This window comes from Eurosta solidaginis, chromosome 3, assembly GCF_040869045.1.
Source record: "Eurosta solidaginis isolate ZX-2024a chromosome 3, ASM4086904v1, whole genome shotgun sequence".
Classification (NCBI taxonomy): domain Eukaryota; kingdom Metazoa; phylum Arthropoda; class Insecta; order Diptera; family Tephritidae; genus Eurosta; species Eurosta solidaginis.
Genome location: NC_090321.1, coordinates 23,544,363 through 23,561,009, shown reverse-complemented (window position 1 = coordinate 23,561,009; position 16,647 = coordinate 23,544,363). Strand labels below are relative to the sequence as shown.

The window sequence follows — 16,647 nt, the reverse complement described above, 5'->3', positions numbered from 1 at the left end:
GTGTACAAATTATTTTTATTTTCTATTATTGTTCTTTGCTGTTGGAATATTTATTATCAGAGATTAATATTTTTGCGTTGTATTTTTCGAGTATTTACTTGAGTACGAGATAAACAAAAGGTAATGTGCGATAAGTAATATAATCGGTATAATAAATACACTGCTGTAGATTTTTCATCTTTTTTTCCGAAACACTAGCTAAAGATCATTTCTAGATTAATTATATGTATAACAAGTAAGGAAGGCTAAGTTCGGGTATAACCGAACATTACATACTCAGGTGAGAGCTATGGAGACAAAATAAGGGATAATCTTACTTACTTACTTAATTGGCGCTTAACCGTCTAAACGGTTATGGCCGTCCAACAAGGCGCGCCAGCCGCTCCTTCGCTCCGCCAACCGGCGCCAATTGGTCACACCAAGGGAGTTTAAATCGTTTTCCACCTGGTCCTTCCAATGGAGTGGGGGCCGCCCTCTACCTCTGCTTCCATAGGCGGGTTCCGATAGAAACACTTTCTTGGCCGGAGCATCATCTTTCATTCGCATAACATGGCCTAGCCAGCGCAGCCGCTGCGTTTTAATTCGCTGGACTATGTTGATGTCTGCGTATAGCTCGTACAGCTCATCATTAAATCTTCTTCCGTACTCGCCATCGCCAACGCGTAGAGGTCCATAAATCTTTCGAAGAACTTTTCTCTCGAACACTCCCAAAGCCGCTTCATCTGCTGTTATCATGGTCCATGCTTCTGCCCCATATAGCAGGACGTATACGATAAGTGACTTGTAGAGTATGATTTTCGTTCGCCGAGGGAGGACTTTACTTTTCAATTGCCTACCTAGTCCAAAGTAGCATTTATTGGCAAGATTGATTCTTTGCTGGATTTTTAGTGCTGATGTTGTTGCTAGTGTTGATGCTGGTTCCCAAATAAACGAAGTCTTTTACTATTTCGAAATTATGGCTGCCAAATATAGCGTGGTTGCCAAGGCGCGTATGCGCTGACTCTTTGCTGGATGACAGCAGGTACTCTTTTTTGTCCTCATTCACCATCAAACCCAGAAGCGGTAAATCTTTTTCCAGTTTGGAGTAAGCAGAACAAACAGCGCGGATGTTTAGGCCGATGATATCAATGTCATCAGCATATGCCAGTAATTGCACGCTTTTATAGTATATTGTTCCAGTGCGGTTAAGTTCTGCAGCTAGTATAATTTTCTCCAGCATCAAATTAAAGAAATCGCACCATAGGGGGTCACCCTGTCTTAAACCTCGTTTAGTTTCGAACGGCTCGGAGAGGTCCTTCCCAATTCTGACTGAGCTGATGGTGTTGCTCAACGTCATTTTGCACAGCCGTATAAGTTTTGCGGGGAAGCCAAATTCAGACATAGCGGCATATAGGCACCTCCTTTTCGTGCTGTCGAAGGCGGCTTTAAAGTCGACGAAGAGGTGATGTGTGTCGATTCTCTTTTCACGGGTTTTTTTCCAAGGTTTGGCGCATTGTGAAAATCTGGTCGATAGTAGATTTACCAGGTCTGAAGCCGCACTGATAAGGTCCAATCAGCCGGTTCACGGTGGGCTTCAATCTTTCGCACAATACACTTGAAAGGACCTTATATGCGATATTGAGAAGGCTGATTCCACGATAGTTGGAGCATTTTGCAGTATCCCCCTTCTTGTGGACTGGGCAAAGAACACTTAGATTCCAACCGTCGGGCATGCACTCTTCCGCCTATAATTTGCTAAGAAGCTGCTGCATGCGCCTTACCAACTCCTCGCCGCCGTACTTGAATAGCTCCGCAGGCAATCCATCAGCGCCCACGGCCTTGTTGTTTTCAATCTGGTTATTGCTATTCTAACTTCGTCATAATCATAAGGGAAAATCACCATGTAGGAAAATGAACATAGGGTAACCCTGGAATGTGTTTGTATGACATGTGTATCAAATGGAAGGTATTAAAGAGTATTTAAAAAGGGAGTGGGCCATAGTTCTAAAGGTGGACGCCATTTGGGGATATCGCCATAAAGGTGGACCAGGGCTGACTCTAGAATTTTTGGTACGATATGAGTATCAAATGAAAGGTGTTAATGAGTATTTTAAAAGGGTGTTGGCCTTAGTTCTATAGGTGGACGCTTTTCGAGATATCCCCATAAAGGTGGACCAGGGGTGACTCTAGAATTTGTTTGTACGATATGGGTATCAAACGAAAGGAATTAATGAGTATTTTAAAAGGGAGTGGACCTTAGTTCTATGGGTGGACGCCTTTTCGAGACATCGCCATAAAGGTGGAACACGGGTGACTCTAGAATTTGTTGGTACGATATGGGTATCAAATGAAAGGTGATAATGAGTATTTTAAAAGGAAGTGGGCCTTAGTTCTATAAGTGGGCGTCTTTTCGAGATATCGTTATAAAGGTGGACCAGGGTTGACTCTAGAATGCGTTTGTACAATATGGATATCAAGAGAAAGGTGATAATGAGTATTTTAAAAGGGAGTGGGCCTTAGTTCTATAGGTGGACCAGGGGTGACTCTAGAATGTGGGTATCAAATTAAAGGAATAAAGGCTTTTAAAAGGTAGTGGTGGTAGTTGTATATGTTAACGCGTTTTCGAGATATCGGCCAAAATGTGGACCAGGGTGACCCAGAACATCATCTGTCGGGTACCGCTAATTTATTTATATATGTAATACCACGAATAGTATTCCTGCCAAGATTCCAAGGGCTTTTGATTTCGCCCTGCAGAAATTTTTCATTTTCTTCTACTTAATGTGGTAGGTGTCACACCCATTTTCAAAGTGTTTCCAAAGTTATATTTTTTCGTATTTGGTATAGAATTATGTAATTTTTTTCATTTTTCGTAATCTTCGATAACGAAAAAGTGGGCGTGGTCATAGTCGGATTTCGGCCATTTTTTATACCAATACAAGGCGAGTTCAGATAAGTACGTAAACTGAGTTTAGTAACGGCCGAGCGGAAGGACAGACGGTCGACTGTGTATAAAAACTGGGCGTGGCTTCAACCGATTTCGCCCTTTTTCACAGAAAACTGTTATCGTCCTAGAATCTAAGCCCCTACCAAATTTCACAAGGATTGGTAAATTTTTGTTCGACTTATAGCATTAAAAGTATCCTAGACAAATTAAATGAAAAAGGGCGGAGCCACGCCCATTTTGAAATTTTCTTTAATTTTTGTATTTTGTTGCACCATATCATTACTAGAGTTGAATGTTGACATAATTTACTTATATACTGTAAAGATATTAAATTTTTTGTTAAAATTTGACTAAAAAAATTTTTTTTTACTCCGTTTTTGCTAATTTTTATTAAGCATTCATATAGTAATAGTAGTAACGTTCCTGTCAAATTTCATTATGATATCTTCAACGAATGCCAAATTAGAGCTTGCAAAACTTTTAAATTACCTTCTTTTAAAAGTGGGCGGTGCCACGCCCGTTGTCCAAATTTTTACTAATTTTCTATCCTGCGTCATAAGTTCAACTCACCTACCAAGTTTCATCGCTTTATCCGTCTTTGGTAATGAATTATCGCACTTTTTGGGTTTTTTGAAATTTTCGATATCGAAAAAGTGGCCGTGGTTATAGTCCGATATTGTTCATTTTAAATAGCGATCTGAGATGAGTACCCAGAAATCAAGATACCTCAAAATTTACTGAAATTATCGTGTTAACGGGCGGACGGACGGACGGACATGGCTCAATCAAATTTTTTTTCGATACTGATGATTTTGATATATGGAAGTCTATATCTATCTCGATTCCTTTATACCTGTACAACCAACCGTTATCCAATCAAAGTTAATATACTCTGCGAGCTCTGCTCAACTGAGTATAAAAAAAAGTTAGATGGCTATCGCTCATTTTCTAATATGAAATCTCAGTACTGTGAGAAATACTGCGATATTTCATAGTTATTCGAGAACACCCTATAGGACCGATCTGCAGAGTCCCGACACATAATATCGACCGACCCTTTTCAGAACACCCGTCAAGATAATATCAAGACAACACAATATTCCGTCAAAGAATTCTTAATTATAAAAAAAAAAAAACAAAAAAAAAAAAAAAAAAAATAGCTTTCTCAGAACACGCACAATGGGAGTGATTTTAGTATACGAATATTGTTATCATCAAGAAAGTTTCCAAGCGAATCAAGGGTTTTCCTTACTTTAGAAAAATTTTATTGGTCTCAAAAAAAATTTCCAAGAGTGGAAAATGATATCTATTTTGGAAAAATAACTTTCTTGTGTGTAAATATCAGATAAGGCACGAGCGAGAGCAATTTTTTAAAATAATAGGCTTGATTGAAAACAGGACTGCGGTTACAAAGCGACATCTGTCAAGTTATTTTTACACATGCCATTATTAGGGTCGTTCTTTTCGGCATGACAGTCAATCATGAATGCCGCTGTCGCCAAAATAAACCTAATTCTATTTCAAAATACCTACCTATTTTTATACCCGGCTGTACTTGTACACAGGGTATTATAACTTTGATTGGATAACGGTTGGTTGTACAGGTATAAAGTAATCGAGATAGATATAGACTTCCATATATCAAAATCATCAGTATCGACAAAAAAATTTGATTGAGCCATGTCCGTCCGTCCGTTCATCTGTCCGTTAACGCGATAACTTGAGTAAACATTGAGATATCTTCACCAAATTTGGTACACGAGCTTATCTGGACCCAGAATAGATTGGTATTGCAAATGAGCGAAATCGGATGATAACCACGCCCACTTTTTATATATATAGCATTTTAGAAAACACAAAAAACCTGATTATTTAGTAAATAATACACCTAGAATGTGGAAATTTGACGTGTGGGCTGATATTGAGACTCTTGATAAAAATTTTAACACATTTTCTAAAATGGGTGTGGTACCGCCCACTTGTGATAAAATCAATTTTACAAATATTATTAATCATAAATCCAAAATCGCCAAACCTATCGTAACAAAATTCGGCAGAGAGGTTGCCTTTACTATAAGGAATGCTTTGAGGAAAAATTAACGAAATCGGTTAAGGACCACGCCGACTCTTATATAAAAGGTTTTTAAAAGGGTCGTGGACGAATAAAATAAGTTATATCTTTGCAAAAAAGAGCTTTATATTAATGGTATTTCATTTCCCAAGTGGATTTATAACAATAAATAGGGAAAACTACAAATTTAAAAAAAATGGGCGTGGCACCGCCCCTTTTATGACTAAGCAATTTTCTATGTTTCGGGAGCCATAACTCGAAGAAAAATTAGTTCAGAGTAGAACCATATGTATATGTATTATTGCGCATCCTCGTAACACTATTAAGCACACAAAACAAACAACAACAGCATTTGAAGTGTACAGCTGGATATGTAATGTTCGGTTTCATCCGAACTTAGACTTCCTTACTTGTTTTATCTTATATTTCGCTCAGGTATGTACATCTGTTCACTATATATTTCATATTTTATACAGCCGATTATTTGGATATTACGAATGGGGTAAGATGGGATAAGATTATTGTTCAGCCCCATTCATGAAAGATATGAAGTCCTCCCGTCCTCCCGTCCTTACTTGTTTTTAAACGGTTTTATTTAGCTTGGCCGGCCGTTGTGAACGAATTTTGTAATTAAAATTTAAGTAAGCGAAAAGCTTGAAACTTGGAATATAGTTCAAAACCCGATGGCAATGCAATAATAAGAAAAAAACTCCGATAGGTGGCGCATGGATCGAAATATATTCCAAAAAATCTGATTGTGGTCCGATTTGGCTCATATTTGGTACAAATATTACATACAGTCCGGTAGAAGTGACATCAAAATAATTTGGAGTTCGAGGAGGGACAAGCATACGTGGTGCAGAGTCGAGTAAAGTCTTTGGAATTTTGGAATATTGAGGACTTAGATTGTAAAAAATTGTCAGGGAAGAGTCCTTGTAAAAATGAGTCACTAAATGAACTAAATATAATGAGAGATAATAAAAAATTAAAAAAAAATAAAAAATTTAAGGCGTGATAACCTCCGCAGAGATCTAAGGCCGAGCTTCTCTTCCAACTTGCGTCGTGTTTCTCTTGATTTTCCCTACAAATTGGCCGGACGGGACCTACATGTTTTATGCCGACTCCGAACGGCATCTGCAAGGCAGATAAGTTTTCACTGAGAGCTTTTCATGGCAGAAATACACTCGGAGCGCTTGCCAAACACTGCCGAGGGGCGACCCCGCTTAGAAAATTTTTCTTCTAATTGAAAAACCTTATTTCTAAAATTTTTTATACTCAGCTGAGCAGAGCTCACAGAGTATATTAACTTTGTTCGCATAACGGTAATCCGTAACGGCATAAACTAATCGAGATAGATATAGAATTCTATATATCAAAATGATCTGGGTAAAAAAAAGAAATTCATTTAGCGATGTCCGTCCGTCCGTCTGTAAACACGATAACTTGAGTAAATCTTGAGGGATCTTGATGAAATTTGGTATGTAGGCTCGTCTCAGACCGCTGCTTAAAATGAACGAAATCGGACTACAACACGCCCATTTTTTCGATATCGAAACTTTCGAAAAACCGAAAAAGTGCGATAATTCATTACCAAAGACGGATAAAGCGATGAAACTTGGTAGGTGGGTTGACCTTATGACGCAGAATAGAAAATTAGTAAAATTTTGGACAATGGGCGTGGCACCGCCCACTTTTAAAAGAAGGTAATTTAAAAGTTTTGCAAGCTGTAATTTGGCAGTCGTTGAAGATATCATGATGAAATTTGGCAGGCACGTTACTCCTATTACTATATGTGTGCTAAATAAAAATTAGCGAAATTGGATGACGAACACGCCCACTTTAAAAAAAAAATTTTTTTAAAGTCAAATTTTAACAAAAAATTTAATATCTTTACAGTATAAAAGTAAATTATGTCAACATTCGACTCCAGTAATGATATGGTGCAACAAAATACAAAGATGAAAGGAAATTCCAAAATGGACGTAACTCCGCCCTTTTTCTTTTAATTCGTCTAGAATACTTTTAATGCCATAAGTTGAACAAAAATTTACCAATCATTGTGAAATTTGGTAGGGACATAGAGTCGATATGACGATAACTGTTTGTTGTGAAAATGGGCGAAATCGGTTGAAGCCACGCCCAGTTTTTATACACAGTCGACCGTCTGTCCTTCCGCTCGGCCGTTAACACGATAACTTGCGCAAAAAACGATATATCTTAACTAAAATTAGTTCACGTACTTATCTGAAGTCACTTTATCTTGGTATAAAATATGGCCGTAATCCGACTATGACCACGCCCACTTTTCCGATATGGAAAATTACGAAAAATGAAAAAAATGCCATAATTCTGTACCAAATATGAAAAAAGAGATGAAACATTGTAATTGGATTGGTTTTTTGATGCAAAATATAACTTTAGAAAAAACTTTGTAAAATGGGTGTGACACCTACCATACCATATTAAGTAGATGAAAATGAAAAAGTTCTGCAGGGCGAAATCAAAAGCCTTTGGAATCTTGGCAGGAATACTGTTCGTGGTATGACATATATAAATAAATTAGCGGTACCCGACAGAAGATGTTCTGGGTCACTCTGATCCCCTTCACATATACAACAAAGGGCTACTCCCTTTTAAAACCCTCATTAATACTTTTAATTTGATACCCATTCTAGAGTCACCCCTGGTCCACCTTTATGGCGATATCTCGAAAAGGCGTCCACCTATAGAACTAAGGCCCACTACGTTTTAAACAATCATTAACACCTTTCATTTGATACCCATGTCATACAAACACATTCCAGGGTTACCCTAGGTTCATTTTGCTAAATGGTGATTTTCTCTTATTTTGTCTCCAAAGCTCTCAGCTGAGTATGTAATGTTCGGTTACACCCGAACTTAGCTTTCCTTACTTGTTTGATGTTGCTTTGCCCGGGGTGTGAGCCCAGGGCATACGGTGTGGTAGGCGGAGCACGCTACCATCACACCAAGGAGCCGGCTTTTATAGGCAATTAAATAAATACTAAAAACTTGAAAATAAAATAATAAAAAAAATTTGTTTAAGTTAAACGGCTTTATTGAAAATAATACTTACATTAAGTAATAATAATACTAAAAGCTAGAAATTAATTAGGTAGGTCCTAGGTACTAGTCATCACACTCCTCATCAATCTAGGGTGTTGATCAGACAATTAAATAAAAGCGTTGGGCGCGTGAAATTTCTAAAAATGTGAGGCGTAGCATAACCTGATTAAGGTTCAGTTGGTTTTACTTTTGACTATAAATATAAATTTGACGCGTCCAATGCTTTTATTTAACTGTCTGATCAACGCCATAGATTGATGGGGAGTGTCATGACTAGTACCTAGGACCTACCTAATTTTATTTAGTTATTAAAATAATAGACATGTGTATGTTGTTTTTATATCTCCAGATATTTTTTTATTTAAATAGACTATGTATATTAGACTGGGTCGATTTATTAACCGATATCGCGCCATCGATTTTTTGATAGGATTTGGGCTCAGGAAAAAAAAGTTCCACTAAGCATACCCAAAAAACAATTTTCGAGCCTGCGAAATTTCATATTTTTGTCTTTTTCGACTTTGCTTTTTTAGGTTTTTTTCATGACCTACCAAAAAAATTTTCTTTTGATTGTATAATTTTCATGTATACCCTGTCCGACCCAATAATGTCCGCTAAAACGTTGGCGATATACATATGAAAATATTTTAGTAGGCCATGAAAAAAACCTTAAAAATCAAAGTAAAAAAAAAGTAAAAAAAAAAAAATTTTATTTCGCAGGTTCCAAAATTATTTTTTTTGGTATGGGTAGTGGAACTTTGTTTCCTGAGCCCAAATCCTAACGAAAAATCGATGGCGCGTTATCGGTTAAATTTCGTCCATACAAATCGATTCACCCTAATGTATATACAAATCCATTTTATTTTCACCCAAATTAAACTTCACCTAATTTAAATTGTACAAAGTTTTCATCGTCTATTACCTTAAACGCGGTTTTGCGATAATTTTGCAAATCATACAAAAATTTACCGCTACATTTCGGCGCAAGCTTCTTAATTACTGGGCGGATGTTGTCGATGCCAGTCAATGCCACCAGCTCATCATAATAATCGAACTGAAATGTGGAATATAAAAGAGACAATAAGAAAATGTTTTATTATGATAAATGCGCTCTTCTTCACTCTCACTCACCTGACGCTCGCCCACGACATGCGACTTTCTTCTTGGCAAACCTCGTTCTCTGCGTTCCGCCAAATCACACACTGTATCGGCTAACATATCCTCCGTACTTGGTAGTTGCAATTTTCCACTATAATATTGCATTATGAAACGCATTTGCATATCGAATAATTGAATGGGATAAGCATAAATGGGTAAACCAATAAAGCACATTGTCGGATGATAAATATTGATGCAATGCTTATAAAGTGGATAGACAAAATTATCGTGCACTTGTAAATTACAATCTGCGCTAAGGAAGGGTATTGTTAAATTGTAACCGGTACAAAAAATTATGTGAGTGCAGCACGCTTGTGTGCCATCTTTAAATATGGCGCCGTCCTCAGTGTAACGTTCAACCAATGGTTTCTGTACAACATTCGGCATAAAATCTGTTACTGGTGGCTTTTGTTGTAAATGATGACTAAGATAGACGCGTTTGGCATATGGATAAATGTGATGAGTAATGTCCATGCCGCTCCGACCAGCACCAACCATTAGGACGGTGGCATCTGTGGAAGTGAAGATGGTATAGGGAAATCAATTAGAATTTTATATTGCTTGTAGTTAAGTCTTAATATTGTGAGCTCTAAAACCCATTAGTCTATATTGAAAGCCGCATCAAAGCTAAGGGAACGTTAGTTTTCGTTAAACATTGGCTCAAAAACACACGCGTCTACATATATCTGTAAAATTTTTATTATTATTGTTTGGCATCGATGTACTGCGACCTTTATTTAGGTTTATTGTAGTTGACCATTCAGCCTATTACTTCATGTGGAGGCCTTTAATGTATTACCTCTTCTGGCTGTTTACTCCTTATCACAAAGATATTAAGAGCCACGCCACCTAGATGGAAGAGTGTCTGAATGGCTAGAGCGAATCATCCGCAGGGAATGTGCACAGGCGTTTCATTCTCCAGTTCCTAGATAGATTTAACTTACTTAGATGATAACGTAGACTACAGTGTCCCATATAGTACCCAGTTAGAGCTCGTAGGTGCTATCTGCTTAGATTTAATGAGTTGGGCTGATACTCTCATGCTGTTATAGCAGCCTGCTTGGCAAGATAGTATACCTGTTCATTACCTTTATATCCCTGGAACACATCTTGATACAACCTTGTTTTTGGCTCCTACATAATTTAGGACTTAAATGCATCCATCCACTAGCTTAGAAGTAATATTGTAGGACTGAAAGGCTACCATTCGTCTTTTGAAGTTTGGAGCATAGATACCATACATACCTGTAGAATTATTTGTAGTCTTAATAATTATCCGAGCAATAAGTTTTACGGGATCTATATAAGGCATGACACAGATTTATGCGTTAGTTTCAACCTGTCTTGAAAGTATAACTGACAGGTTGTTTAGTTTGACCTGGTCACCAGCTACTAAAAGCACGTCTGCGGTCTTTTATGAGTCCTAACTCAGGAGAATCTTCCATTATGAGGTTCAAGTATTTCCTCTTTGGAGATGTAAGCCACTTTGTTAGTCCACAAAATCTTAGTTGATCATATGCGACTCATGCCTTCTTTTAACTTCTCCCAAATTTTCCATAATACTCTCTTCGCCAAATGCATTTCACGTTTATAGATTTTAAAAACATATCTTACTCATCCCGCCACTACTCGTTTATCACAATTTCCACAGCTTAAAAATCTCTCCTGCCTGCGTACTTATTGTATCATGGCGGCTCCCCTTTTCCTTATCTTTTCTATTTCCTTCCCCACCCTATTAAAGGAGATGGTGAAGCTGTCATATGCATAGTATGCGAAGGATGGCTCTATACTTGGCTTAAGAGCTCAAAAAGAAGAAGAAAATATTAAAATTTTTTAGACCAAAAATATGACATAAGTATATAGAAATTTTTAAAATTTGCTAAATCACCAAGTCACAAAAAATATTCGGCTTATTTGCAAGGTAAAATACCAGGTCAATAAAGGCCCCATATAGACTGAATGGGTCCATATTGTTACCAGAACTTGTTTGACGACCAAACGGGAAACCCCCAATTAGGTACCAGGATTTATGTTAAATCATAACTCCGTCCTCTTAACAAATACTAGAAGTTTTCTAGGATCTAGTTTAGTTGCTGCCTCGATGTCTGGCAACTCTTCCACCCTATTTCCTCCTACAGGTCGCACTTCCTTCTGGCTATTATGCCTTTTTTGTCGGCCTAACGTCGTAGGACCCTTCCATGCAGGACCGAGCTTCTGTCCACGCCTTTTCTGCAAAATGTGTCATATGCAAGTCCTGTCTTTTTTGATTTCTTAAAAACGAATTGCCGTCTGCCGTCGACGTAACCTTCTTTCCATTTATGACGGGCAAACCAATATAAATGTATGGACTGACCTCATCTAAGTCTATGCAACGATTCATTGCATTCCACGACACTTCTTGATGAAGTACTGTGTGAGATTATTGCCTTATCACCGCCTAACTACCAATATATGTATTGATGCTACTGCAGGTTAAGCACGCTTCCTACACAATAATGAAAGACACTGCAGTGATCTGATACCGAAAACAATTTGGCCGACCCCTTCCTGTAATTTGGAGCCATCGGTATACGCGTGTATTGGCACTATTGTGGCCCCAAGCTCAGGCGTGGAATCATTTTTAGAGTTAAAACAAAAAATTTGGTTAAAATTTTTGAGTCTCCATGGAGTAAGACCTCTCCTCCTTTGATCCTCTTTCGACACCCTTTGATTTTTTCCAATCAGGACCAAAATGTATATTAAATATTTCTGATTTTGTGATTACCGTTTGAGGAGGTGAGACTAGAAAAAAACGTAAATTTGATCTATAAGGACCACCCTAATATACATGAATGTGTGTACGTACATTGGGGTGTTTCAGTTGCAGGTAAAATTTTTCCCCCTTTATTTTATATAAAAACTTGTATTTGTATTCTATTTTGAAGTGCTTCAGGGCGTAGTTTATTTAAAGATTCTATTTTTCATTAAACCAAGCGAGCATTTTTTTGCAAAAAAGTTTTTATTTTATTTTATTTTCCTCTATATTTTAAAACTTCCAGTGAAACTTTAAAGATTTACTTAATATTTCCAATAGTTTACACTTTATAAACGTAAATATTTCGACACGCCTTCAAATAATGGTAGCAAAGCTTTTACTTGATACACCCCAAAAATTTACGAAAAAGAGTAAAAGAGATAAAAACCCAAAAACTGCTGCATTACATAAAAATTTTCTTTATAAACGCGCATCTTACGATTCTGAAAGTGACTTTGGGATTTTTTTTAATTGAACTCATTTAAAAAAAAATTATTGTAACGTATTTAATGAAATTCCGCTTATTCCAAATCTTCTGCTAACGTTCCAATCACTAAACTGTTGAATAAATAACTTCAATATTGAATAATGCGAAAATTGTCTTTATTAGACTACTTGAAAATAACACTTATACTTCCCAACTGATAGCTTGCTTAAATCAAACTGACTTGTCGTGCCTCAACTGTTGCTGTTTTATACTGTTTGGTTGCCTCGTTGACATATTTCTAGGCGCTTCTATTTCTAGAATTTACTAGCTAGTTACGAGCTATAAAATTACCAGTTATAGCTACGTTTATAGCTTTTCATATGCGCGTGTATTTTGAGTGATACTTGCACAAATTATTGCCTACTTTTGGGAGTATCTCAGATATATGCATGTGTTTGTGCGTTGCTCTCCGCAGCTTGTATGGACATATGTATAGACCTATTGTCCTATTGATGTGTTGCTAATATTCGTCACATTATTATTTTCCTTATTGAAGAAAAAGTTTTCCTGATGTAATTCATATAAAAATATCTTGAACATTTCTTCAAATTTATTCAATTAGAGAAAACTACCTGAATTCGATTTAAAAAGCTGTTCTGGTTTTTCGAAAACTATAAACGTTTTCTATTTCAATTCATTTAGCTTTGATCAATAAATCTGATTGCAAATTTTGAAAACAAACACTAAAACAGGAATCGATTCAAAATCGAAATTTTTTGCGAAAACCAATGATGACAGGATAAAGAAAAAAGGGCATGCAAAATGAAACAGCCTAATGTACATATGAAATGATTAACGCTCGAAGCTTCCGTGAGTGATAACCACTTTTTGTCCTAAAAACAATGCCGGCTACAAGGAAATATATATGTTTGTATATATCAATATCAATCTGCAATAAAATTTACAAGGAGGATGCAAAGTTCAGTTGAAATATGAGCAAAAATAACATATGAAATAAAATGTAAACAACAAAATAATTGTATTATATATTTCGAACTCACCTTTAAATGCCTCGGCCTTACGAAAGACATGACTGTGCATTTTATGACCTTTGTAAAGCTCAATGCCTTCAGTTTTAGGATAAGAGGGCGTGGTGTAACGGCCATTGCATATAAAGATGTAATCAAATGATTCTGTGATATAGTTATTGCTTTTCAGATCGAGTGTTAAGACCTAGTTTAAAAAATAATAATAAAACTTATGGAAACAAAAAAAAAAAAAATAAAATTAAAAAAAATTTACGTACCTCCCATTTGTCATTTATAGGACGCACTCTCATAACTTCACGTTGCAATTGGATGTATGGCATCAAATTGAAATGTTTTGCATAGGCTTGAAAATATTTTAAAACATCACTCGCCAAAATATAGGACTCACGCATATTCGCAGGAAATTTAAAGTCAGGAAAATCCATTACTTCTTTCGGTAAATTAGTGCTGCATTTTGAATTTTTTGAAAATAAAATAAAATTTGTTATAACCAAAATTTATGTAAATAATTTAATTATCTTGCTATTGATACAAGAGAAAAATCACAAAATGTGCACACGGCAATGGTTACGAGGACATATGTCTGAATTTTCACTTCTTCAGCCGCTAACTTTTCGAGTGCTGAGTTTTGAACTCCTGGTGTTAAAGCATATGCATATATTCACTCACCCAGTTGAATGCACGGCTGCACGCTTTAAGGGCAAATTAATGGTGACTTATAACAATAAAACCATAACCAGATAAAACAGCTGATCGAACCTATCTTATGCAAATCAATGTAATCGATTAATGGTGCCATACCATAACGCTAACGCCATATCCATAACCTACAAATATTTGAGTTGGTGAATTTAATAACTTTTTGTAGATTTTATTCATTGTTTTGGATACGTTATGACTAAGAGGCTTATTTTTTGTGGAATATGTTTTTAATTTTTTGCATTTTCTTAATTTTTATGAAATTTTCACGATTTTTAGGTTAAGGCACCATTAATCGATCACATTGGGGATGGTTATGTATATGGGTATGGTTACGACTGTGGCCTTAAGGTTAAGGAAGTTTAATTAGCCCTTTATAAACTATCCGTAAATATTGTCGTTTTTGTTGATATTCCTTTTATACACAATTTGGTTCATATGTATACTACATATATCCATGTTTTTACTCCAAATTGTGTGGGATATTTTCAGGCGCGTTCAACAGAACTTACTAAAATTTGATTTTTAGCAGTGCTTTATTAGCTATGCTTCCACTGTTTACTATTAGTATAATAATATACATAATTAAGTTTTATTTACCGCAAACCATCATACATGCTGCTATGCACTTCCTCCGCTGCGTCACATCCATCAACCGCTTGTTCTGTATATACCCAAGTACCTCCAATTTCGTTACATTTATCATAGGCGACCGCTTCCATGCCATATTCGAGGGCATATTTGAGAGCACAGAGACCGGCTGCACCTGCGCCAATAACACAACAACGTTTTTTTGCAATGCTCATCATATATTTCTTATATTGTTTTTTAGTCGCATGTATTTTGACGAAAACAAGTTTTATAACTTCTTTCTTTTATAGATATTTCATGTATGTGCTTACTATTTAAGTAAATTAATTCAATCAAAATTTTTCGATATTCTGATATGTTTAGTATTTTTATTCAAGTTCCGCGTCTTTGCTTGTTTACGTTATAACTAAGTAACAGCAGGAGAGCATATGAAATTTCAATTGGCAATTGAATGGAAGACAGCGGGCAAATATTTTCGTTTAGCGCTACGCAAAATATTCTCATGATTCGAAGCTGATATGAATTAATTGATACTGATATGAAAAATCTTCGTTATTCTACTGAGCACAAATACTAAAACATACATATGTATATGTGTATGTATTAGGGTGGGTCAAATTTATTGTTGAAAAGGCACATCCAGTTTCTGAAACTATGGGTCATACTGAGTAATATTGCCCATGGGACCATAGGTCTGAAATGAATTTCGAGCCTTCCTAATTTTGTTAGAAAATATTTCTTTTTTAAACATTTTTATTATTATTTTTGTTAGAAAATATTTTGGGGTATTTAAAAATTAAATTTGCAATATGGAAAAGTAAAATATTCGTCGCTATAGGCGCTTTCCTACTATTTTTCGCATTTTATCGCTTCGTTTTGGGGAAAACGACGAATTTGTTGCAAAAATCGACGAATATTTTACTTCTCTATATTGCAAATTCAATTTTTGGATAGCCCAAAATATTTTCTAACAAAAATAATAATAAACATTTCTAAACAAAAAAAATATTTTCTAACAAAATTAGGGAGGCTCGAAATTCATTTCAGACCTATGGTCCCATGGACAATATTACTCAGTATGACCCATAGATTCAGAAGCTGGATGTGCCTTTTCAACAATAAATTTGACCCACCCTAATACATACATACATATATACATATGTATGTTTTAGCATTTGTGCTCAGTAGAATAACGAAGCTTTTTCATATCAGTATCAGTTGCCAAGGCGGAAATGCGCTAACTCTTTGATTGATTATAGTAGGTACTTTGATTTGTTCTTATTCACCAACAAACCCATCTTTTCCGCTTCTTTTTTCAGTTTGGTGTAAGCAGAACTTACGGCGCGGTTGTTTAAGCCAATAATATCAGTGTATCATTACGGCAGTCATTGTACGCATTTAAAAATATTATTCCAGAGCGGTTATGATCTGCAGCTTATATAATTTTCTCCAGCATCAAATTTAAGCAATCACCCTGTCTGAAATCTCATTTTTTTTCGCACGACTAGGACAAGTCTTTCCCAATTTTTACTGATCTGATGGTGTTGCTCGACGTTATTTGGCACAGCCATATAAGTTTAGCGGGGAAACCAAATTCAGTCGAATTCTGCCCACCTTAATATGCTCTGTATACAATACGCGAGTTTATTTATTTAAATTTAAATGAAATGCTAACTTAAATTCATTTACTTTAGTTCTGCTAGTTGAGCGCTTTTTATATTGATAGACAATGTAATCTTTATAGATATGGAGCTATGTATTGCATACGATAATAATCAGCTGAACTCTTATAAAAATAAAATTACATTCTCACAAATATGCACTTGTAGAATGGTATATTTTTTTTTT

General features: G+C 36.0%; 2 protein-coding genes across 2 annotated transcripts in view; one reads left to right on the top strand and one right to left on the bottom strand.

The window, feature by feature from the left end:
- Nucleotides 1-16,647, top strand: part of LOC137246283 (senecionine N-oxygenase-like) — a 339,460-nt gene that overhangs the window by 85,961 nt on the left and 236,852 nt on the right. The gene's annotated exons all lie outside the window — the stretch shown is intronic.
- Nucleotides 8,376-15,360, bottom strand: LOC137243457 (senecionine N-oxygenase-like). Its single transcript, XM_067771246.1, has 5 exons — nt 14,809-15,360; nt 13,767-13,956; nt 13,522-13,693; nt 9,213-9,751; nt 8,376-9,135 (listed from the first exon to the last, which is right to left on the bottom strand). The coding sequence occupies exons 1-5, from the start codon at nt 15,015-15,017 to the stop codon at nt 8,956-8,958; spliced, it is 1,290 nt and encodes a 429-aa protein (XP_067627347.1). The 5' UTR covers nt 15,018-15,360; the 3' UTR covers nt 8,376-8,955.